The sequence below is a fragment of the Phlebotomus papatasi genome, chromosome 3 (assembly GCF_024763615.1).
Source record: "Phlebotomus papatasi isolate M1 chromosome 3, Ppap_2.1, whole genome shotgun sequence".
NCBI classification, from domain to species: domain Eukaryota; kingdom Metazoa; phylum Arthropoda; class Insecta; order Diptera; family Psychodidae; genus Phlebotomus; species Phlebotomus papatasi.
This window is the reverse complement of record NC_077224.1, coordinates 65822742-65847833: the sequence shown is the minus strand read 5'-3', so window position 1 is coordinate 65847833 and position 25092 is coordinate 65822742. Positions and strand designations below refer to the sequence as shown.

At 32.5% G+C, this 25092-nt stretch overlaps 1 protein-coding gene across 1 annotated transcript; it reads left to right on the top strand.

The window, feature by feature from the left end:
- Positions 1-3014: 3014 nt before the first annotated feature.
- LOC129807632 (retinal homeobox protein Rx3-like) lies at positions 3015-24917 on the top strand. Its single transcript, XM_055857026.1, has 6 exons — positions 3015-4155; positions 4231-4398; positions 12537-12793; positions 17179-17236; positions 24397-24590; positions 24655-24917. The coding sequence occupies exons 1-6, from the start codon at positions 3759-3761 to the stop codon at positions 24853-24855; spliced, it is 1275 nt and encodes a 424-aa protein (XP_055713001.1). The 5' UTR covers positions 3015-3758; the 3' UTR covers positions 24856-24917.
- Positions 24918-25092: the final 175 nt, after the last annotated feature.

Here is a 25092-nt window from a genome sequence, read left to right as displayed (position 1 = left end):
ATGTAAATGCCTCATTTGTTGGTCTTTGTCATTTTCCAAAAATATGAAGTAGGGTAAATTAAGCTAATTCAAAACCTGCTTCAAATGGAAATTTTTCGCTACTCTAAATGGAAACGCCATTGTTTTCATGATAAATACAGTACTAAATTACTATATTTATAAAGTGCGTACCATTACCATGAGGTCAATTCAATTCAATTTATTGTCACACTCAGTGTCTTACAAATCCAATGATTTTTCTTAGACTATACAATTAATTTTTTCTTTGTTGCAACCGACTCTGCCAAACTCCTACCAAAGCGTCACTTTATAGAACTCAAATTTTTTTTCTGTATTCGTTTTATTTAAATTTTTTCTGCAAAATACTTTGAATTGAATTAATTGACAATAGATTATTGTAATTTTTTGACACTGCAACGGCTTTCCCATTTTCCATTGAAGAAATGCTGATTTTTATGGTTTTCCAGTGTATCAAAACCATGGTCACTTGTCAATAATCACATTTTCTTCTATATATATTTTTTTTTATTTAATTTTTTCCACAAAATACTTTGATTGGATCCTATTTATGATAATTTTTTGACAGTGAAACATCTTTCTTAAATTTGAATTGAGAAAATATCAATTTTATACGCTTTTTGATCGTAAAACTACGATAATGTCAAACAATTCTTTTGTAATGTTGTTATTAGAGATAATTTTTATGCAAATATTTAAAATTAGTAATTCCAACGTTTTTCTGAAGTATTTCAAGAATGTGATTAGGCATACTATCGATTAAATTTTCGATGAAATTATCTTCAGGCTTATTCCAGGTATCTAAAATTGGAGATTTTAACGCCAAAACGTAAGTGTATTGGCAAATATCGGCGAAAATATGGCAAACAAGAATCCCCCAAATATTCTCAATTGGATTGAAGGCAGGAGTTCAAGAGGTCAGGTGGTCACGCCAAGATTTTAATATTCTGAGCTCGGATCCAAAATAAAGGTTTTGGGCTCATATAGTTTCGAGTAAATTGTAAATTCAATTTAATTTTCAGATGAATTGTTCCTATGCGATATTTAGCATAAAAAAATATTTGAATTAATAGGTTTTCGCTTATTTATTGATATAAACTAATACTTGGCCCAGAAAACATGTGTAAATATACTAAAATAGCATAAATATGGTTGCTCAAATTAATTTCAACTCAGCAAATTAAAATGTTAAAATTGCTCAACAATTCCAGATAAGCCGTGACAGGCGATATAGGCACCCTCATTTTCGTTGTTTCTGCAAATGAGGTCCAACTATGTGAAGTAGTTCCTCAAATTCTTCAGTAGCAATACGAAGAAAATTGTTGTGTCCAAAAAAATCACCTGTTGCGATATCATCGTACATTTTTTCAATGAATCCGTGGGCAGATCTCTCTTGGATCCATTTTCTGGCCCACAATCTCTTCCTTTTACCTTGAGACACATTTTTATTGAACATGTATCCTACATAAAGTAGGAAAATTTCTTCCTCATCACTGGACTCACTCATTAGCAAATTTCTCGCAAAAATGTGTCCTGGCTATGAAAAATTTCAAGTGGTTCTCGCAATTTTAATGCTCAATTTGCTGAGTTCAATTTAAAATTAAATTGTGAAAAATCCTAGTGTGATAGCGTGAAGTTTAAAGTGTAATATTTTTAATACAAATTGAATTTTTTATTACTTCTTTTTAAGGAATGTTGTTTGGAACCTTGTAGATAGTTTATCGTCTTTGTTTTCTCTAAAATCGATCTTAATGCATTTTAAAATTAATAAAAATTGTAGACTTATGGCGCTGGCACACCTTTTCAATTTAGTGAAATTAAATCGATTGAAATTTTACCTTTTACTCTTTCAAACTGAAATAAGATATGTTTGTCTCTTTCTGTCAAATGAAATTTAAAATTGAAATTGAAAATGAAATTGAAATTTCAATTTTCATTTGACAGAAAGAGACAAACATATCTTATTTCAGTTTAAAAGAGTAAGAGGTTAAAATTTTAATCGATTGAATTTCACTAAATTGAAAAGGTGAGCCAGCGCCATTAGCTTTGGTGGCCTATTTCGGCCAACTTGGTTCTCATAGTTCCGTGTCCTTCCGGAATTCTTTCAGTCTTTTTCATATCATCTCGACCATAGAATGGACATTTTTTGCTAATATTTTGCATTGTATAGTCGCCAGAATTTGCAAAAATTAAAAATTCATGGAATTTTGAGGAATAAAAGAGATGGCCGAAATTGCAAGCTGGCCGAAATTTGGTACAATTACCCTAATATTTAAGGTCTATGAGTGTCAAAATCTCTAGATCCAAAATTTTGGCACAATCTGACGAGGTCGGATTTCACCTGTGATCACAAAAACAGATTGTTAAGAATCTCAGCTAAAATCTAATTTTGACGTCATTGCCCGTACAAAGCTGCATAGACTTCCCTTATGGCAGTAAAATGCAAGTTATTTTTCATTTGAGTCGATATAAATTTATTTTTTGTAAGCCAAATCTGCGCCTTTTCATCCTTAAATAATCTAAGTTTAATTGTTTGATTGAGACTTCATTGAATTTAGTGTTATTGAAAATCATGCGTGCGTGAAACTGCCCCACTGCTGGTTCTAGGGGGAAGTGGGGCACCTTTGAAAGTGGGGCACTTTTGAAATTGAGATTTTTTTCTATGTTTAAGTGGAATTGAGCCATATCAAAAAGTAATTTAGCTTCGCAGTTTGTTTGTGCAGCTAAATTATATCACGATAGGGCTCAATTTTATTTAAAAATAAGTGAAAAATCCCTATTTCAAAGGTGCCCCACTTCCCCTTATCCTTTTTTAATAAAGTTTATTCATAATTTGTAAGATATTACGATGCCTTTTTAAGTAAATCCTTCTTCAAAATTATTGCAAAAATATTATAGACTGAACTATTTGTGTAAATTGTGCAAAAGTATATTTCAAGAACTATCACTTAAATAACTTCCATTTGAGCGTTGTAAAAGTAAATGTAGGTAAAATTGGCTTGTAAATTTTCATCTCGAATCATGATGAATTTTTCATGTGCCAGACACTAGGACGACGAGCTTATTGATCTTTCAGCTTGATGCTGAGGATAAATATCTCAGCAATAATGATTATGATTCATTAAAAAAAAAGTTCCAACATTGTGGGTGATATTTGTGCAACTGTGTGTATTAAGTGCAAATGATACCCGAAAGTGACTCCTAAAGTGTTATTTGAGACTAAAAATAGCTCAAGAATCGGACAGTATTCCCCCATTCGGGAGATATCCAATGCTCCACCCATCGGAATGGTGGCTGAGAACCAATGAGACGCTTCTGGGAGAATGCCATGCGCTGTTCCGGGAAAGTCGGGGTGATTTTCCACGGGACAGGGATGAACTGGTGGAATTTGCTAGCAGAGATGGCTGTGTGTGATGTAGGGGATGCTAGCAGGGATGAATCCATCCCTGAAGTGGGATTCTATGGAGAAGGGTACAATTTTGGCGATTATGTGTGATTGTAGCGATTGGACTATGCCATAAAGTTCATTCTCATCATCACAAGTCCTTTGCTCTCTCACCTCTCTGGGTGCTCTTTGGTCCTAATGACGGTCTGATTGCCCACTAAAGTGTCTCGACGATCCGACGGGATGTGAACGGTGATTGTGATTCCCCAACAATTAATTGAATTTTCACTTCCGCCAAAACCAGACTCTTTTGGATATTCTTTCCTCTCCTTGTAAGTCCTTGTATAGCGTAAAAATGGAACAACTGGCGGATTTTGTGACCAAGTCCTTTGAGTACAATAACAATGGTGTTCTGGACATTCAGACCACTATGAAAGTGGTCAGTGAAACACGTCCCAGTGACAATGAAGCCAATGGTTTCAGTGCTGAAAGTGCGTCGGATGAAGAAACTGTTGATGTTGATGTGATTGATTCGCAATCAGACACAGAAGACAGTAAATTCATCCCACAATCGCCAGCCAAAGTGCTCCAGAAGAAAACAATAATGGATATCTCCAATAGTGTCTGTTCAGTTGATGACAAGGATATCCCTGTGTCGTTGATTAAAAAGAACAAGATGAGTAGTTTTCTTACAACGAAAAATTGGTTGATTTCCGACACAGAAGTCTCCAAGACTCTCCCAAATCTTCAAGGTAAGCCTCTGGATTGTGCTTCACACTCCCTGATCTGATCTTCCAGGGATTTGACAGTGATCTTGTGCATTCCAGAACCGAAGAAGCAGGAGAGTGACATGGACACGGATGGAGTGCTCAATCTCAAGTGTTCCCTCGAGAATGGACAGAACAAACCACCAACGGACGTTTGTGTGAAATCAGGAGGAGATTTGAGTGCCAAAAATTCAGGAAAATTGAAAAACTTCCAGAACGTTAAACCAGGTTAGTATCTATCAATTCGAAATACGGTAAAAAGAAATAATTTACAATCATCTCCAATTTAGTTTAAGATGAGCAAAACAAAAAGAAATGACGAAATGCTGTTCTTTTCGTTCTTGCTTTTTGTCCCTGTAGGGAAATTCTGTAATAGTATGACAATGTCATATGACAAATTTAAAAATATTTATATATGGTAAATTCGGAAAAATAATCAAAAATGAAGTTCACGTCACGTATAAAGAGCTTAATGGAACTCCTTGCAATGGTCATTCGAGAATTTGCTATGAAAATTTGTCATATGACATTGTCATATCGTTACAGAATTCGCCTACTGGTCTTTTTCTGCTCTTTTCCCACCTAAATCAGTGAGGAAATCTCAAAATTCCAAATTAGAAAAAAAAATTTAAATTACCCCACTTTATCCAAAGTTTTCTCGAGTAGTTTGATAAGTTTTCATTTAAAATTGTTCTAAAAGGCGGTCATATCTTTAAGGAAAATAAATGAAGTGGATACTATTTTTTTTTATACAAACAAGACTTCAAAGGCATTATCACAAATTAAATGAAATTTATCTGACACAAGTAAATTTTTGTTATTATTTGTTTTATTCATATAGAATATAGAATAAGAAGAAGTAATGGCCTCTACACACTAGAGAAAATTATGTCCATATTGAAGAGTTTTTCCTACGCAAGCGGAGGGAATTTGCTTCAATATGGACATAAATTTCCCTAGTGTGTAGAGGCCATAACTTTGGTAGTCCAAAAGAGACAACACGTAAAGGAAAAGCGTCAAAAAGTTGGTTAGTTTTGACGCCTAATCACTTTTTTCACCAAAAGTTGGTCACTTTTAGTCAACAACTTGGTTGACACACTCCCTAAACCAATTTTTGATTCTATTTCACAACTCCCGACCTCTTTTGTCTAATATTGACAAAATGAAGATAAAAATAGCACTCTCATTGTCAACAAGTTAGTTGACTTTAAATTAAACAGAATGAATTAACTAACTTTTGTCTCCTTTTGATCCTTTTTGACAATTTTCAACTTCTTCTTATTCTCTCTAAAAAATCTCTCTAAAAATAGGTGAGATCGTTAAGAATCTCACCTTATATGGTTGATATTCAATTAGAGGAGATTTTAAAATTTAAAAATAATTCCTTATTTGAAATCACATGTCCTCAAATGGAATCCAAACTCAGCCATAGTATTTTATGGAACTCCTTTGTAAATGACTAACTTAAAAACTTTTCCTATGTTTCTGAATAAATGTAACTCATTGACCCCACATTTTAAAAACTAGGGGAAAAGTGCCAAGTTTTTAAAATATATTGCAGAGTCACATTTATTCAGAAACATAAGAAAAAACTAGTTATTACGAAGTTTAGGAATGTACAAATCATGGGCACTTTCCCTATTTCTGAGAAGTTCTTGAAGATTTCCCAATATTTCTTGATTGCCAGAAATAAAAAATATTTTTCAAAAAGCGATATTAAACTTATCAAAACTTGGCATTATAATAAGCAGTTTTGGAAAAAATAAACAAAATAAACAAAAAAAAAGTTTTATACCAATTTACAGGGTTTTCTATGTTTCCTATGTTTCCCATGTGTTTCTAGCGTGCCGAAAAAAATTTTGAGTTTATTAGCTGTTTTCTGTAATTGTAGAATGAATTAGCAAAAAATACAAATACAAAATAAAAGCCTATTTAATAACGAATAGGCAACCAAAAACCCCAACTTGGCAACCTACGAAGTTTTGGAGATATCTCGTGAAATGTGTACGAAAACAGGAAAAAAAATTACACTAAAACCGGTCGCATTTTTCAGAACTAATGTTACCCCCTGCCAATTTACGACCGTTCTTTCCTCCAAAAAATAGAATCAAAAATTGTATATAAAAGTTCTTTCTTTAAAAGAAAAAAAAAATGAAAATATCTCTTTCCAAACTGGAGGTATTTCGCACTATGATTGCTTACCGTGATATAGATTGTATTGAACGGTCTGCAGACTGTCTCTAAGTTAAGTGCCTTTAATATACAATATTAAGTTAAAGTTTGTTTAATAAATTTGCATATTTAACAATTAGAGAAACTGAACTATTTGAATAAAGCTTGTGCCCTAAACACGCTTACGACTTATGCCGAGAGGCGGTTTAACGTAATTATAAACAAAATAATCATTCGATTACATTTCTATCAGTTTCTGAATAATCCGTCTCTCGACTTATACGACTTTACGGACTTCAGACCTAAGTCTTAGCCATATGGCTTAATTCTTCTAAATTCTTATCAATGAAGATGTTTTAGAAAAAAAAATAACTTAGAATTGGATTATTAGGGACAACTGATCTATTACATTCTGATAAAACAATAAAATTGGTTGATATTTAGGATATCGAGACCTTCAGAAACTGGGTTAAACCTCTAATCTGAAGACCGCTTTTGTTAGTGGAAAACTGATGGGAATTTATTCATATCATTACTTTGATTATAATTACGTAAAGCCGTTTCTCTGCTCAAATCGTAAGTGTGCCTAAGGCGTTAGACCGCTTTATACGATCCTCAGACAATAGGTTTAACTTCGATTTCGATTATGATAAGTACACTGTATTCTAAGAAATTAATGATTATTTTTTTTCTACCATTCTAAATCCAATAGTCTTTTTAAATTTTTCTGTTTTGAAATTGTAACACAGAAGTCGTGAATTTGAACTTTAAGATTAAGTTCAAGATCGTAATCAGCACAAATCTAAGAATATGACACTAAAAACAAATTATCTAACCCTCTAACTTTCTAAATTCCTCGTCTGTCTCCTTTTTAGTCTTTGAATTGAAACAAGTGTTTATGAAAACAGCAAAAAATGTCTTTAAAAATTGAGACAGGGTAAATACGTCGATTTATCAACATTTTTGTCATTTACTTTATTCATTGGTAATATATTAAGCATAAGTATAACACTTCAATAACTTTTTAAGAGGAAAAGTTTGAGCATTATTCACTGGATACTGGATTACTAGGTTGATTAAAACAGTTTTGTCCTTTTAAAGATGAATCTTATTCGAAATCTATTTGAAACTTCAAAAAATACGGAAAAGTAAAAAAACACACTAAAAATAGAAGTAAATTACTCATATTTCAAATATTGTAAAATAATACAATCACATTATAAGGGGAAGCGCGCTACCTTCGGAAAACTCAAGCTTCGAATAATTCATTTTTTTCAATATGTTTTTAAATTAATTTGGCCCTTTATAATATTGTGTTTTAATAGCTGGTTCAATGCCTTAAATATCCAGAAAAGAGTTATGAATGAAATCCATTAAAAACATAGAAAAAAAATGTCCGAAGCTAGAGGCGTCCGAAGGTTGCGTGCTTTCCTCTAAATAAAATAAATTATAATCAGAGAAATAATTTACAATTTTGCAAGAACCTTTTAGTCTTGAAATTTATAGAGTGTAACATTTCGAAATTATGAAACATTATTAGAGTTAAAAAATGACAAGAATTAACCTAATTTATAACGAGGTAAAAAAAATTTAACCCAAGATTCTTGTTTTAGTTTAACCCTTTAAGGACGATTGGAACACCGGTGTCCTATAAAGAAAATAATTTTTCCTGACTACCTAAAGTTAATTTTTTCTCATGTCTGTACATAATTATAAAGTAGAAGGTTGAAAGAATCTAGAATATTTTTTGCAAGTCTCTAGCTATTTGCTATGTAGTAAATATTTATGCTCAAAAATGTCGAATTTTTAAATTCTCAAATTCATAATTGATTTTATTTATTTTTTATACTTCTAATATTTTTTAAGCAAAATCCTTTTGGCAATAAAAACTACAATACTCATACGTAATTATTTTTCATTAAAACGAAAAATATAATTTATTGGTATTTATAAAAAAATTACTCAAATTTTTGGGCTATTTTTGTCCCTATCGTTCATAGACGCACAAAATACCTACACAAAATACACCGAATCAGACTCTGTTGGACTTTCCAAGCTTAGATGTAAGACTTATCATTGATTATGTTTTCCAGTTTAATTTTTATTGTTGATTTTCAGTCCGTAAAAACTGTCTCGTCGTTAAAGGGTTAAATAGGTACATTTTTGGGTTTTTGCACATCTAATAATTAAAAAAAAATAAATAATTTTTTTTATTATACCCAGGAATTATATTTAGCGTACGTTAAGGCTTCCGTAGCAAGGCCATAATCTACATGAGATAGAATTGGATTATTTTGAAACATTTCCAATTTGGAATTTTGAAATTTCTTTACTGTTTTAGAACACGAAGTAGTGTTGTTCTTTTTCTTCTAGCTTTTCTTTTTAGTTGTTTTTCTTCTATTTAGTATAGTCCTAATTTTCACTATGACCATTTGAAACAGTGAAGTGTGGAAATTTAAAAATTGAAAAATTGGAAATAATTCGAAATAACCCGATTTTATTATTTTTGAAAAATTGGAGGAATTTAGCATTTTGCTTTAAATACTAGTAGGGTAGTTCTGAAGCAAAACTTGAAATGAGATTCCTTTTCTTTAAAAATAAGTATTTATCACCCCTGTCGATATTATGGAACGTGTTTAGCAGGAAAAAAATTTCTAATAACTGAAATCATTTTCAAAAAACAATATAATTAAATTATCCCACTTCCAAATGATTCTAAAACGAGATGAACCGAAATATTGATGTCTTTTTTGTAAATCTTGCTTTTGTTTATCGTATAGCGAGTTTTTCCTCACTTCAGAATATTCAAAATAAAAACAAAATTGCCCAGAAATTTGGCAAATTAATACTTTTTCAAAATATAAAAACCGATGAATAGTGGTATTAATTAGGCCTTTATTTTGTTGAAAATTATTTGCTAACCTAAACTAAACATTTAAATTAATTCAATAACACAACTAATATCATAAATCCAACAGGAAAATTTTACGAAATTCAGTATATGCTTTTGCATTATATTCAATCACGATAAATCGTATAATAAAATCTATGTTCGTTCAAACCAATGAAATAAATCGATTTTATCTTCTAATATTTTTTTGAAAATTGATACAAATTGAAACTCAAATACAATTGCGCTAGAGTTTGCTCAATAAATTGCACCGTACATATAAATGTTGTATTTATTGATTTTCCCAATACTTTTCAATATATCAGTTTTTATTCTTAAATTTAAAATAAATAAATAAATAAAAATTGAAACAAAAATCCGTTCTGTGGATGTTAGATTTTATTGCATTTTTTTCCTGCAAATTTTCATGACCCATAAATTATGATGATGTGATATATATTTCATCAAACAATTTTCCGTATAGTCAGACCAAACCCCCGAGGGTTGTTCTCATGGGATTTCTGCTGGAAGTTTATGTGATTGTGGTGTGTGATTTAGATTGAATTTTCGAGCATTCAAATTCAATATTATCAGGGAGATAGAATTCTAAAAAAAAAGAATAAATAACACTAAAATACGTCTTTTTGTATTTTAATTGATTACTTCCTTTTTCTTTCTACAAAAACAGTTTTTCCAACATATATTCCCGATGAAAGGCGAAATATTAAATCCACCTCTTATCACATTCAATTCACCCTGCATCAATATTTCTTCAGTAAAATGTCCCTATGAACCCTTCTCATCTCTTTTTCCGTGACAATTTGCACACAGGGGAATGTGATTCAACTTAATCAAATTACTCGGGACTAAATCAAAATATATTTTACACACTTGACTATTAAACTATGCAAGTGGTAAAATGTCGAGTCGACCCTCTCTCTTGAAGAATTTTCAACCGCGTAAACATGAGGAACATACAGACAATGTCAGCATGTGGCTTTTGCATGAAATAAAGGGTCGGAATTACTCACCCTTTTTTAGTTCATTTGGCACACAAAGGGGATAATTCCCAAGAAGGGTTCACACCTTTTCAGAAATTTGTACATCAAGTCAATTGAAAAAATGTCGATTCCGCTTTTTATTCAAGGGGAAGATGCCTTTTTGTTGAGATTCTTTTGATGAGTCGGAAATTGATGTAGTTAATTATTGAGATTTGATACACAGAGCACATTTTTATGCTCGAATACATTATTTTCTATACCACTGATCTATTTCTTGTGAATAAAAATCGGCAATAAAATATTAGAATGAATAAACTGAAAATCATTAATAATGATTTAGGGAGAAGTGAAGACTTTGGGGCACTTTTGAATTGGAGAACCTTTGAAATTGGGCTTTCTCTCGTATTTTTAAATGGAATTGAGCCTTGTCGTGATATAATTTAATTCAACAAAATGATTGTGAAGTTAAATTACTTCGTGATGAGGCTCAGATGCATTTAAAAATTGGAGAAAAAAATACAATTTTAAAAGTTCCCCACTTACACTATGGGAATCTGTAACAGTAAACAGGAAGTTCAATAAGGCTCAATCGAGAAAAGGCTGAAGGCCCCAAAGAGATCCCACCATTGGAGAAGTCGCCAAGCAAAAACTAAAATCATTAATAAAGGGAAACCAAAGAGAATAGGTTGATAGAGATTGTTCAAACTGTAAGTGCACATCGGAACCAATTCATCGATCGACCTCTTAGAGACCCTAGATATCTTATCGTTAGACCTCTAGACTTGACAAATATGCAGGAAACCCAGGAAACGACAAAGCCTGGGATCATGTCCTTTTAAATCATAAAATTAGGAGTTATTTAATTGAGTTTCGGATAAAAATTAGTTATCGATTATAAATCTTGGCTTCTAGGATTTGGTATAGTTCACAATTGCTGTGCCATTAATCTGCAATGGACTATATTCCTAAATGAACCAGAAGTATTTAAGGCCTTCTGGATCCCGTTTCAATCCTGAAGTATCGGACCACCCAATCGGTTATAAATCCCAAATCGGTTATAAATTAGTTACAAGTTAACGATTCTTAACAAATTGCAATCGGTTCAGGCGTTTCAGGAATTCCAAGACTTTTCCAACATGTCCAAAAGTGACAAAATTCGGTTGAGAATTGCGCTCTCTAGAGTATCTTAAACATTTTGATCTTAATAAATCATTATTAGGAATCATTTAACGGTATTTTCGTTTAAGAACGAAATATTCGCCTAAGGTAATATTTGGAAAATATCCTGAGCTTAAAAAATATAGCACGACGTGTTTTTGAATAGTCCCAGAAAACATGGTTTGGTGTGGGAAAATTATAGGGTCATGCTAATGGTCTCAAGATCTACTAATGGAGGGTCCCCACAAAGTCCGAAGTTTCTATTTCTAAACGGTTGTGCTCTAGGCGTGATAACGCTCGGACGGATAAACAGCGTAACTAAACTCGCTCGTAACTTCAGATTTCCAAAATTCTACCACAATTCGACTCCTTAAAGGGGAAGGGGTCGAAATATACAACTCTGTAGAGTTCGAGCAGTATAAATTCTATTTTCAATAACGACAATTCCGTCGAAAGTCTTAATTCACTTTCTTGTCTTTTTTTTTTTTAAATAATTATAATTAGTTGTTCTTTTTCTTAATTAATTATTATTCCTATTTTGTTGAATATCTATCAGTTTCTTTAATTAACTTATAAATATAAGTTCTTTATTTCAATTTTCATTTTATTTCTTGTATTTTACTTCTAAATATGTGGTATTTTTTGCAAATTTTAAACATTGTAACCTAAGAGGGGTTATGAACTATCCAGCAAAAGATTTATTCTGAAAAAGATTTATAAAAAGAAGTGTTTTATTAGTCTGATAAGTCTGGCACTATGTATATTACTTTGATTTAATCGGAGTTTGCCCTATATTCTGTATTCCATCGAAGATAAACTAGAACATCCAACTTGTGTAATTACATTCCAACTTCCTACAAATCCTCCTTTCCATATATTTTTAGGTATGACCCATACTCAAACCTATTTAGCTTCTCTAAAGATTTTTTTTTAAATTATTGCAAAATTTAAAGTGGATAAAAACTAAAGAACCAAGTTAAAAATTCTTGTTATTTCCTTATTACTTCTTTTTAAATGAAAAACTTTCAGATAGAGGTTCTTGTATTTTTAAAACTTAGCCGAATTTAGTACTTACAGAGTGATTTTACATTCAAGAGGGCATTTCGGAATCCCTTTATCTCTTTCCATTTGAATCAATTTTCCAGACAAACAAGAGACTTCAGCCGGAGATCGTGACACAAATAGATATGGTAGTTCATCTCCCACACCTCCAGCCAGCGGTGGCTCAACGAACGTGGCCTCAAGTTCTGGAAGTAGCAACAAACAGCGTCGCTCGCGAACGAATTTCACGCTGGAACAGCTCAATGAACTGGAGCGTCTCTTCGAAGAGACGCACTATCCGGACGCCTTCATGCGCGAAGAATTGAGTCAGCGTCTGGGACTCAGTGAGGCTCGTGTTCAGGTAATAATTGAATTTCCATCATAACTTCTTTGGGGCAGTTGATTAATGATGAGAGTCTCTGGATTATTATTTTTTTTTTGCAAAAAGGTATAGCCACAAATTTAGTTAAGAATGGTTGAATCATGATTTCCCCGCGCCAAGAAAGTGAACAACGTCATTTATTACAGGCGAACATCTATCCAATCAATTAGTGGAAATAAATGTCTATTTGAGAGCAATCGGCGAAACGATTAAATCTCATTTATGGGAGCACAAGAAGGGGCTGAAAGTTGTGTTGTTCTTGAGGAGGGTGTCGGAGTCAGAGTTGCGCAAGGGTTTCCTTGACACCATCCTCTCTGGATGTTAGCCCTTCTTGTCGTGATTGATAGCGCAAATCTTAATTTAGTTAAGTGGAAATCTTGTTTGGGGGTTTTGTTGGCTTTTAAATTTTTATTGCATCGTCGTTTTGGGTGTTTGGAAAAGTTCTAACAGGAGGGTTGACATAGTGCCATGTGTCTCCTTTTTTTTGGGCATATTCTCTAGAATGAGAGAGAGGTGACAATATTTCTCACCACCAACTTCTGCAAAAACTTAAAATCCCAGAAAGGTCTTCCCAAAGACAACGTTGGAAAAGACAAATACGAGACAGTTTGGAGGCAAAAGTGGCGCCAAGGCAATAAATCACGTCACTCTGTGTCACCCAAAACTGAATTTATCGCCACGATCGTCACCCCAAAAAGCAATTGACAATTGGCTACCGATGTCCACATTCGAGCCACTTATGGACACTCTCAGTGGACACTTATGTTCAACAAATCTTCATTTTCCCTATTAGCGTCCAATCATAAATTTCCATTTCGACCATTCGACATTTCCTCATGCTCCAGGAACTAGATGAGTAGTTTTGGAAATTACAAGAGAGATTTTTGGCGAAGAAAGATTGTACTTCTAGAAATCAAAGAGACGCTGCTTAATATCGGAATAACATTTCAGAGATGAGCTAGGCCTTCCCGCAAGGGAAGCTCAGAACATGCATTATCCAGGAATGGAATGGTCAGTTCCATGCCTTGGGGAATCAAGTACAGTGAAGCTCACTTAATGCAATTAGAACATCTTAAATTCCAAAAGAAAAGGATTAGAACTTGGAACACTTGCATCTAAGAGAGTGCTCCACTGTTGGACCCATTAAGTTTAGCGCTAAAACAATTAAGAAAGAAGTTTCCTGAAAATTTTGCTAAGACTCATTTGTAACTCTTTGGAAATTTTGAATTGACAAATTTGAAAAACAAATCTGTACTTACAGCCAGTAAATGTTCTGATTCTGGATTGGAAAAATGAAGAATTTTATTACAAAGTTGAATATTGAAAGCCTAATTATAAATTTTTGTATAAAACACTCCCAAAAATCCAAATTTCATTTTTCCAAAAATGCTTCGTGCAAGTACAAGTTTATTTCTGCCTCCACCCAGGCACCCAACCCAGGCCTGGGTGGAGGCAGGATTTTTTTCCTGTCTCTATTTGGGTTAAAATTGTGGATTGTGAATCATTTGTTCTGATTGTCGCTCTCTGTGCACAAACACAAAACTTCTTGGGATTACGTACCAAGCGAACAGAAGTCTGTTCAACCACTTTCATAATAAGTTTATTTCGTGCGTTAACAGGAAATATTTCCTTTTTTTTACTTTACATTAATCTACTCTATAATCTTCAATCTGTCCACTGAAAAGTAAATTTATTGTAAACACATCTCCAAAAATCAAGTTACAAGCTAAATTTTTAACATTATTTAATAAAATTTTTTAGATAATATAGTTTGAATGTTGTACCTTTGTGTGTTGAAGAGCTTTAATTAAATAAACTTTTTATTATGTTGAAAAAAACATTAAAACGTACGTTAGCATGTTTTTAGTCTTTGTAACCTAACATCTTAAGGCCATTTATTGATACTTTGTTCAATTACTGGTCTGAATTAATATATTACAATTGTAATTCGAACTTCAAGCCTCTTAAATAAAACCAATCCTTATTAAATCGGTTTAGAAATAAACTCTCTGAACTTGTTTAACTTTGAGCATGAAAACTCAAATTTGAGGACGATAATAGGTACAAATTGACAAAATATTTAGACTGAAATCGAAATCAGATCCAAAGACTTCTTGGAAACAAACCTACATAATTCAACTTTTGAGAATATAAATAGGAAAGGAGGGGTCATTAAAGACCAGAAGTCAATATCTCTTACGGTTTGATCTCTAAGCCATTATAGAGGAATTTCCGGAAAAACCGTTATTAGGAATGATTTAACGATATTTTAATCTAAGGGCGAAATGTTCGCCTGGGTAATCTCTAAAACATATTCAAAAATGAAAAAAAAATCGCACGACGCGTTTTCGAGCAATCTAAAAAAACATGGTTTTCGAGGGGAGGGGAGGGCTGGGGCAAAATGAGGGCCATTTTAACGATCCTTATGGGGGTCGACTTATGGGGGGGTCCCGCGAAGGTCCCAAATCGTTATCTCTAACCGCTTGACCTCTAGAACTGGCGACAGCCGAACGGACAGGCGGACAAACAGCGTGACAACATTTCTCAGAAATCGACTGAAACGTGGAGATTTGTTAACAAAAGTGGTCTCCGGGGGGTGTAAGGCGGAAATTTGGGAGGGGGTATCAAAAAATCGAGGGATTATATACTGCTCTTTCCGTGGAGTTCGAGCAGTAAAAAATCAGTAGTTGCTATTCGAAAAACTAATCTGTTCATTTTTTTTCTTTTCATGGAATTTCGTAAATATGATTTTATTTATAACCGTGAAGGAAAATCTGTAAAGGGCTAGAATTTTCGTTATTTCGATCACTCTGTATCTGTAAATCATTTTTTCGAAGAAACATATATTTCGTAATATTCTTTATAAATGTTTGTGAATTCCTTCTGTGGCCTTACGCTTGGAAATCGTATTAATTCACAAAAAAGTTCGTAAAAGTTTGTACCTTGTCACAAACTGGCCTCAATTCTGAGATCAAGATCAAGAAAATTTCAAGATTTTGATATTCTAAAATCAAAAAATCAAGATCAAGATGTCAAATGGCTTGGAATCTTGAAACCCAAGACACAACCCGTGTGGATATCAAGATTAGCAATTCTGGAACCAATATTTTAAGATTTCAAGATGTCAAATTTCTTGTTTTCTTGAATAATTCCAAGTACCTCTCGGAGGTGCTTGGAATTTTCAAGATACTAACAATTTGAAGAGTTTCATACGGAAATGACTATTGATGAGAAATATTTCTATAAGAGAAGGTACAAAAAGAGAATTACTTCGAAAAATACTGTAATTAAATCTTGTAATCTAATCGAAATGGTACGTATTTCTAGATGTACATATCGAAGTACACCACCCTGAGGATACCTGAAAAAATATCACATCTTGCATAAGCATTTCTTGGTTTATCACAGGTCACAAGCTTGGTTTGCACTTCCTGTACTCCCGTTTATAGCCTCTCATTTATTCTTTAATACGTCCTAAAGTTAATTTTCCTAATTTATATGACGCAATTTCGACAAATTCAACAGAGAAATGAAGATATTTGTAAGAAGTGACGTTTCGCTAAAAGTGTGAAAAGTCTTGAAATCTTGGTTCTTAGCTAAGACATTTTAAGTTCCATAAATACTTCCCGTCAGAATACGAAATCTTGATTTTGGAAATATTTGACAGCTTGAAATTTTGATCTTGATTTTGGTCTCAAAATTGGGGCCATTGTTCGTAATATGATCAATTGACAAAAATTTTTTGTTTTTATAAAATATATGTTTGTAAATGTTCGTAAAACACACAGAAATGTCATTTGTTCGTAAAATATTACAAGAGTAACAGAAATTTACGAATAAGGTAAAGTACCCTGTATTCGACCGGTTCCTCTATTTGACCGGTAGATTTATTTATTCAATTTAATTATATTTGCTATAATATTTTGTGTATGATCTAACATTAATAGGTCAATTATTCTTTAAATAATACGAATCAGTGACAAATTCATAGAAATTGATGAAATTCACCATCAAATATTCAAAAATTGACCCACCTGTCGAATAGAGGAACCCGGTCGAGTAAGGGTACTTTACCTTATATGTTTGTAAAGTAATGAAAAATGCTCGTCAAGTGCTCAAGTTACGAACAATTTTTGTGAAAATGTAAAAAGCTTTTGCGAAGTTAGTGTAAATTACTTCGTAAGTTCTTAGCAAGAATTCATAAACATTTAGGAACAATTTTAGAAAATATTTTTTTCTGTGCAGGAATTTACAAACATTTATGAAGAATTTTACGTAAAAAAGTGTTATTTATTGCTTTTTTGTTTTAGAAAGTGTCATAAGAATTAAACTAATGAATTTTCCGGCTTCGATGTTTCTTTTAGGTGTGGTTTCAAAACCGTCGTGCTAAATGCCGAAAACATGAAAATCAAATGCATAAAGGTAAGAATTGTATGTTTTTTATTTCAAAATATTTAATAAATAGCATTAAGGTTATTGTTTGAGAATATTTTAAGAAGTACTGCCATATTTCCTGAAATTATAGAAAATTCACTTGAAAGGAAAGATAAATTTATTATTGCGGAAAAATCGAAAATTGCAATAGCATTGTAAAAAAAAACGAAAACATAGTTTTCTTTTTAATAAAAATACTAGAAATTTTAACTTTTAATCCATTGAAGACGTTGGTCATTCTCAGGAAAAAAATACTCAAATTTCTTCTAGAGGCAAAAAACAAATCAGCAATAAAAAAATAAATTCAGTTAGTTTCTTCGGTTTGAAAAATTATAAGTATCAAAAAATATTTTCTTTCTGATTGATAGTCTATTCTTCCACAAAGGGTTGAAATGAAATTGTCATAGATATGAATAATAAATTAATAATATTGATGCCGAATTAATAAATAAATTTATCAATAATTTCATTAATTTATAAATCAATTCTGTTTATAATAATTTATCATATCGCTCATTTGAACTTACAGGAACATAACTCTAGCCACAAGTTTATTTTCAGTGAAACAGCTTTTTACTTTACATTTTTCATTGCTTTTTTTATTGTAAAAAAAACCAAAAGTGAAAAATTTAAGAGGAAGGATTTGAAGATATTCTACTCAAAGTATACTGTGGCAAATAATTATGTCCCTGTTATATCGTATAGAAATAGAATACAATTTCTAATTTAAAATTCAAGTTTAAGATGATTGCCATGTTTTTTATTAAACAACAAATAAAATATTGATATTTCCCTTGATAACCTTTTTACTGGTCGTATTTTTTTTTGTGAAATGCTTAAAAATTTGATGAAACATAATATTTGATTTGCCCATATTTTTTTCCAACATTGCCAATTGAATAAGTCCCATAAATTTTGTGTATCTGAGCAATTATGATAAATTTAGCAGAAAATTCATTGCATGGTGTTTTTCCCTGTCCCTTTCCATCGATTGCCGACAATATTGTATAAAATTGAAATTCAATTTTTCAATTTTTTTACACACCACCATCCTTCTCGTTAAAACTGCGTTCCGGGCTTGCACAGGATAAACCCCAACATTTAAATTGCCTTTTATTAAATTGTGTTTATTTTTCGTTCAAATACAATTTCCACTGTGTAATATTCACAATCAAATGGGATTATCAATTGGCTGGAGACACAAATGGTGGACGTTTTTTTTTGTCCTTTTTTTCTTTGGTATATACAACCTTCGTGAGATGGAGTTTGAGCAATCAAGTAGTAAATTTACATTAAGTACAATCTCTTCCTAATCTAATAACTTGGGAGAGAAATGGAGAGAGAGAGAGAAACGCATTCGTGACTAAATTTATAGTCCTTGCCACTTTTCCTGGGTATCGAGATGAAGAAGTGGTAAAATGATTTTGAGACCATTGAGACGCATTTTCATTTGCCTAACATTTATTTTTTATGACCAATAAATAAGAGTGAAACTCAAGGGTTTTTCCCTTACCGTCTGGGGGTAATTTTCCGGTACAAAATTGCACAATATTGGAAGGATAACGATGCGTTTCGCATTTGGCATTCGGTCATAATATTAGAAAGATAAAAAAAAAATGTTCAACAAAATTGCAAAATTCAATTATGTTCTCGGAAGAAAAAGAGTCCGTACAAGAAAACATTTATATTTTTTACCCATCTTTCCTTTCCAATGTCCCTGCTGCTTTTTTCCACCCTCCTCTTTGTCCCTTCACATCCCCATTCCAAATCCACATACGCGGGTGAATTTAACAGATTACAAATGTAACGCAATCATGTAATTAAATTAGAGACTTTATGCTCATCCTCCCTTCAAATGGTTTTGGCGAGTGAGGGGAACTTGACTATTTGCTCAACGAATTTATTCTAAACACACTAAACTCACTGCAAATCACGGAAAGTCCCTGGATCCTTCAGGGAAAAAAAGAAACAGGAAGGACAAATCGATTGATGGATTTTGTGCTAGAACACTCAACCGCAGAAGCCTCGTTAATTAATTTCCAAAAGGACCATCAGACATATCAATTACATCTAAACGGTCTGTTCTATTAATTGTGCAAATTTACTAAAATTTTATTACCTGCCTGAATGTATATTACCCTATGGGGGTTGTTAACTAACTACGTTTTGTGGTTAACTGAATATTTCATGTATTTATTTGTATTTATTTGTATTTATTTTTCCTTCATGTGTCTTGACAGCAGCCCCCCACTATTTTATAAAGTCAATAATAAGAATTTTCTGCTAATATGTGGATTATTCTGATGAATATGAAGAAAGAATAACACTTCGTAGAATGCTCGATATTGTAAGTTCGAGGATATATCCTAAAAATTGCTTTTAAAAATAAATATGTAGGGTAAGTGTGCCAAATTCCGGCCAGCTTGCAATTTCGGCCACCTTTTATATTCCTCAAATTTCAATTCCTCAAATTTCAATTCCTCAAATTTATTCTTCAAATTTACATACTCTAGAGCAGAGGTGTACAAGAACCGTTGGAAACCGAATAAACGTCAAAATAAGTTTGTTCTAGTAGCGTTTTGACCATTGACAAACATGTTTCATTTGACGTTTATTCGGTTTCCAACGGTTCTTGCACGCCTCTGCTCTAGAGATTATACAATGCAAAAAATAACAAAAACTTCGACAAACGAGATGACGTGAAAAAGGCATTGGGAGAATTCTCGAAAGGCAAAAATCTATGAGAATGAAGGTGGCCGAAATAGACCACCAAGGCTATGTCTACATTTTTATTCATTCTAAAATATATTAGGAATTATTTTAGAGCAAATAAGGACGGTAAACTGTTTACAAGGTTCCAAACAACACTCCTTAAGAAGAAGGAATAAAAAAATCAATTTGTATTAAAAATATTACACTTCAAACTTGAGACTTTGGCTCTTGCATGCAACTATGCCGAAATTTGGCACACTTACCCTATCTCATGAGTTTGTTAATTCATTTTAATCATTCTACTACACAGATAACATTTTTTCAAAAATTTGTTCGTAAATGTTTGCGAATTCATACTAGGCACTTAACCCCAGTGCAGTGGAAATTCACAAAAATTTACGAAGAATTTTATGAAATACTTTTTTTTCTGTGTGAGAAAAAATCGCGGTCGTAGGCGGAGGTGGGGCTACTTTGAACTGTGCGGTTACATTGTTATACGATTTTTTTGCCTATTTCTAAATGAAGCTAGGCCTTCAAATTATTTTATTTAGATCCACAATTGTTTTGTCTACCCATATTACATCATCTTAAAACTCAGCTTAATTTAGAAATATGCGAAAAAATCGTATAACAATGTAGCCCCACCTCCCCCTAAGTTTAATTTTTCACTTCTTCATTTTTTGTATTTATTGGTTTATTGCCGATTTAAATCTATTTCTATATCGGTTCACATTTTGACTGTAATTGCAAAAAATATACCCAAGTAACACTGCATGACAAGAAGCACAACATTCGGTCATGAAGGCGTAATTTGAATGTCTATATGCTAAGATTACAGGATGATTCAAATTATACTAAATTGATAACAATAAATTTAGCGCTGTAATGTTCATGATGAAGTACCAACGTCACGATGACCGTTAAGTTTGATCGGCTTCATAACCATCAAAGAATTTTTGTGATTCATTTTATCAGAACGAAATCGTACTTTTAATCGTACTTCTATAAGCCAATTATAAGACCTTATAGCTATATAGTGGGATAAAAAAATCTTTTGGAAAGCTGTAAAATACAATTGGCTTCACCAAACGCAAAACTGTCAAAGACCTTTTTGAAGAGTGTTGTTACCTTCCAAACACAGTTTAGTATGACCCGATGTGAATTATATATTGTGAGATATTGCTCACTAAAGAAATCTTGCGAAAAGAGCTCAGGTATTTTTACTTGACCTAACAATATTAATATTATACAGATATTTAAATGTCTCTATAACTCTTTTGGGGAATTATCATTATTCAAGTGAAGGAGTTTTGTGATAATAATTGTTAATATAATTTAGTGACAACATTGTTAGTTAGCGAAAAGAATAATGAAAAATAGAATGAAGTAAAACTTACCGTTTAGTAATTTAATTGTAATGATTACCTAATTATAACGTAAAACATACTCCCTTATAGTCTGAAGAGCAATTGTGATCGCCGTCACGTTCTTTATCACAGTATGATAAAAATAACGCTCAGTTTCGCTCTAATGATGTCCGAATATTACCGATTCTCCACGATGTGAATTAAATATTTATTTACCAGTAGGGGCGTTAAAAGACACCCTTTTATGCAATTTAGCTGTTTAGCGATTTCATTCTTTTTCCTTTCCTCAAGTTAGTAATAATTCCAACAATTTTCGTAACAAAAAGTTTATTTTTAGCACACAGTTGAATTTTTAACTATTATCATTAGAATATTTAACCTTTTAGTTGAATATACAAAAATTATTGTTATTTTTGGGAATATAAATAGAAAATTTTAACGAGTTTTTTTTTTAAGTAATCGTTGTAAAGGTCTATTTTTGGTTGTAAAATAAATTTTCTGCATTGAAAAATTGCTTGCAATATTACTATCATCAGTCCCATTACATAAGATATCTTTCACGGTATACCTAAAATAATTAAAATAATCAACATTATTTCATTTTTTATTGAAAAAGTTCTTTTTTCAATAAAAACCGAAACCGAAAAAAAATAACCGAAAAACCGAAAATAAATGCCGAAACCGAAGATTGACATTTTCAATATGATGGGAAGCTTTCTATGATAAAAAGTACTGCTAAATCGCACGATACAACGCGTGACGGCGATCACAATTGCTCTTCTGATTTGCGTATGTCAATAAATAGTAACTATGACCATATAAGATAAAAATTACGTTATTTTTACGTTAAATAATTACGTATAATTACGTTAAATTTTCATTTAAATTGTCTGTATTCAATTTTGGGATAGTTGAACACGCAATTTTTCTTTGTCACTGTTACTTATAAAAAAAGATTGTCTAAGGTTAATTGAATGATGACAATATAAACAATATTATAGTAAATTTATTAAATAATTCAATTTCCAGCATTCTATAAATTTTCAATTATATTAATTTAATAGAAATTTAGTAGAAACACAAAACATGGTATTAGACATTACAAATAAGATGCTTCTCAAAGAGCAGGGATTCATATCAGGTTTCTCGTTGTTGCTCAATAAAATCGGAAAATGTTAGTGGCAGAGAATATTTATTTTGCCATTACCACCCACTTTCTGCGGAGGTAAAGCCCCTTCTTACTGCCTCTGTCCCTCTAGCCTTGGAAGGTGATGGTATAATCTACATTGGAGGATTTTTATGGACGTGCAAAAAGCTCAATATTCATTTATCACGTCCACCCTTCGGCTCTATGTCGTCTCTTGAACATTCAACTTATCCCAGGATTAAAAACATCTTCACTTAATTAATTACACACCCAGGGAATGTCGGTGGATGATGGGAGAGTGGGTTAAATCTCTCCGGGGGTAACTTCCACAGCACTTTCAGCCTCTATTTGCAATTATCGCACGATGGAGAGGTATGTTGCTCAATTTTACGTGCATTAATTCAATTAGAGAAGGAAACAAATTTGCAATTTTTACCACTCTCTTCCCTCAAGTCCCGGGATCAGAATGGTACGATGGGGATATAAGAGAGATCTCTGTATTAAAAATTCAGGTGGATCTGTTCAAAAAGTGGAAAAGAAAATTGCCCTAATTCCCCATGGGTGCTATTTTCCATTAGAATTTAGATTTAGATTCTTTCATGGCCACTCTCTTTACCCCCAAACAAATTACAAACTTTCCAACAATTTTTTTTGACTCACTTTCCACAAATAAATTTAATTCACTGCCGACGGCTCTCCTTAACTTTCTAAGAAACTCTTGGATTTTGAAGAGCTCCATGGGATAATTAATATCGTGGTAATGTTTAATCAAGCATCTTGATGAATTGAATGTTGTCTTGTTCAACGCCACTAAGCACCACATTCGTTTAATTAATTTTCCATCAAAATGGATTTTCAACATGAGGTACTTTTAGATTGAAATTAATCCTTGATAAAGTACAATGGTAAATAGAGTGAAAAATTATGCAAAAAGCTTTTTTTCTAGACGTAATAAAAATCAAAAAATAATATTACACTTATAAAAAAAGAGGGTGCGATTAACTTTTTTTCGTCATAACTTTAACACTTTTTAGGTGTAAAAATATATCAACATCTCCGAAAAGCCCGATATAGAAATGTATTTAGTTGCATATTTCTCGCTTCTCGAAAAGTTATGCTAATTTATGTAGGTATTTACTCGCCGAAAGTTTTACATGACATCAATTTTGATAATATTTTCCTTCTTACTCTTTGCTGATATACATTCTAGGTGACGAATTATTTTCATAGACAGTTACACTATATAAATAAACGGTGTTTGAAATGATTTAATGTAGAGTAAAATCCAGTGATCATCATTACTTAGAACCCTTAGAACGCATGTTTTATAACGTCAACCTGCGCTCCTTAAATTTTTTTTCTTTCACAAGTATTATCTATTAATCTGTAAAAAACAAATGTCAAATTACCAACATAGTTTTCTTTAGTATAGTTTTAGCCCTAATTCATTTTTTAACTTGGTTATTATTGAGTTCAATAAAATATTTAAATCCCACCGCGTTATCTGATTGGTTAAAGCTTGAGCTTTGAATGCTCTTGTCATTTTAAAACTGTAGCCAATCAGAGAACGCGGTCGTACAAAAATATTGTGTGAGATGAAATTTTTAATCACATGTAATTTAATAAATGCGATTAAACGTCGTAGTTTAATTTCCAATCCTAAAATATTAAAGTATTATAGCGTTCTTTCATTGGTTTAAGCTTTGAATGCTTTTCAATGCTGGCCATTGCAATAGGGCTAAAACAGATATATTTTATGCTCATAAATTTACATGTATCTGTCTAAGTCTAGATAGCAACTTGCAGTAGATTTACGATTTAAGAGAAGTGTAAAAAAAATAGAAATTAAGACTAGTAAGAAAAGTAATGGACCCAAGTAATTCCTAAAAATTTTCATTCATTTTTTTTTTGCCTTGTACTAGGAATTCTGCTAGCGAGCCAGAGTCCGCCGGTTTCAACACCCCTTGAGCCCTGTCGAGTAGCTCCATATGTAAATCTTCCAGCTCTCAGGTGCTCCTCGGGTTCTTCAGCTTCCCAAGCCTCCAACACTGTTCATTTCACGACTTCAGCTGCCTTCTCCGCCTTCGATCCAGCTCTCATGACAGCTGCTCACCAAGTAAAATCTTTTCATGTTTCTGGACAAGTCTCAAGGATCTAACAATCTCTTCTTGTCCCTGTAGTATGCGGCAGCGATGACGGGAGCTGTGGTGATAGGATCAAGTTCAGGCCTGACCAGTAGCACTGAGCTCTTCCGATTGTCCTCGTCGTATCCCCTGAGTATCGCCGCCATCGCGGCTGCTCACAGCAAGAACTCCAGCATAGCTGATCTCCGACTAAAGGCCAAGAAGCACGCCGAGGCGTTAGGCATCGAGAATGCCTGAGGAATCAGAAAATTTGGGGAATTATTCAAGAGTGGAAATATACTATTAGAACTGTGATTTTTCAATTATGGGACTGCCTTTCAATTTATTTGAGTTCATTCACTGAAAAAAAAGGGGTGCGATTAACTTTCTTTCCTCGTAACCTTAACACTTTTTAGGTGTAAAAATATATCAACATTTTTTAATGTTAATTTTACACCTTTTTAAGTGTAAAATTAACCCACAATACACCTAAAA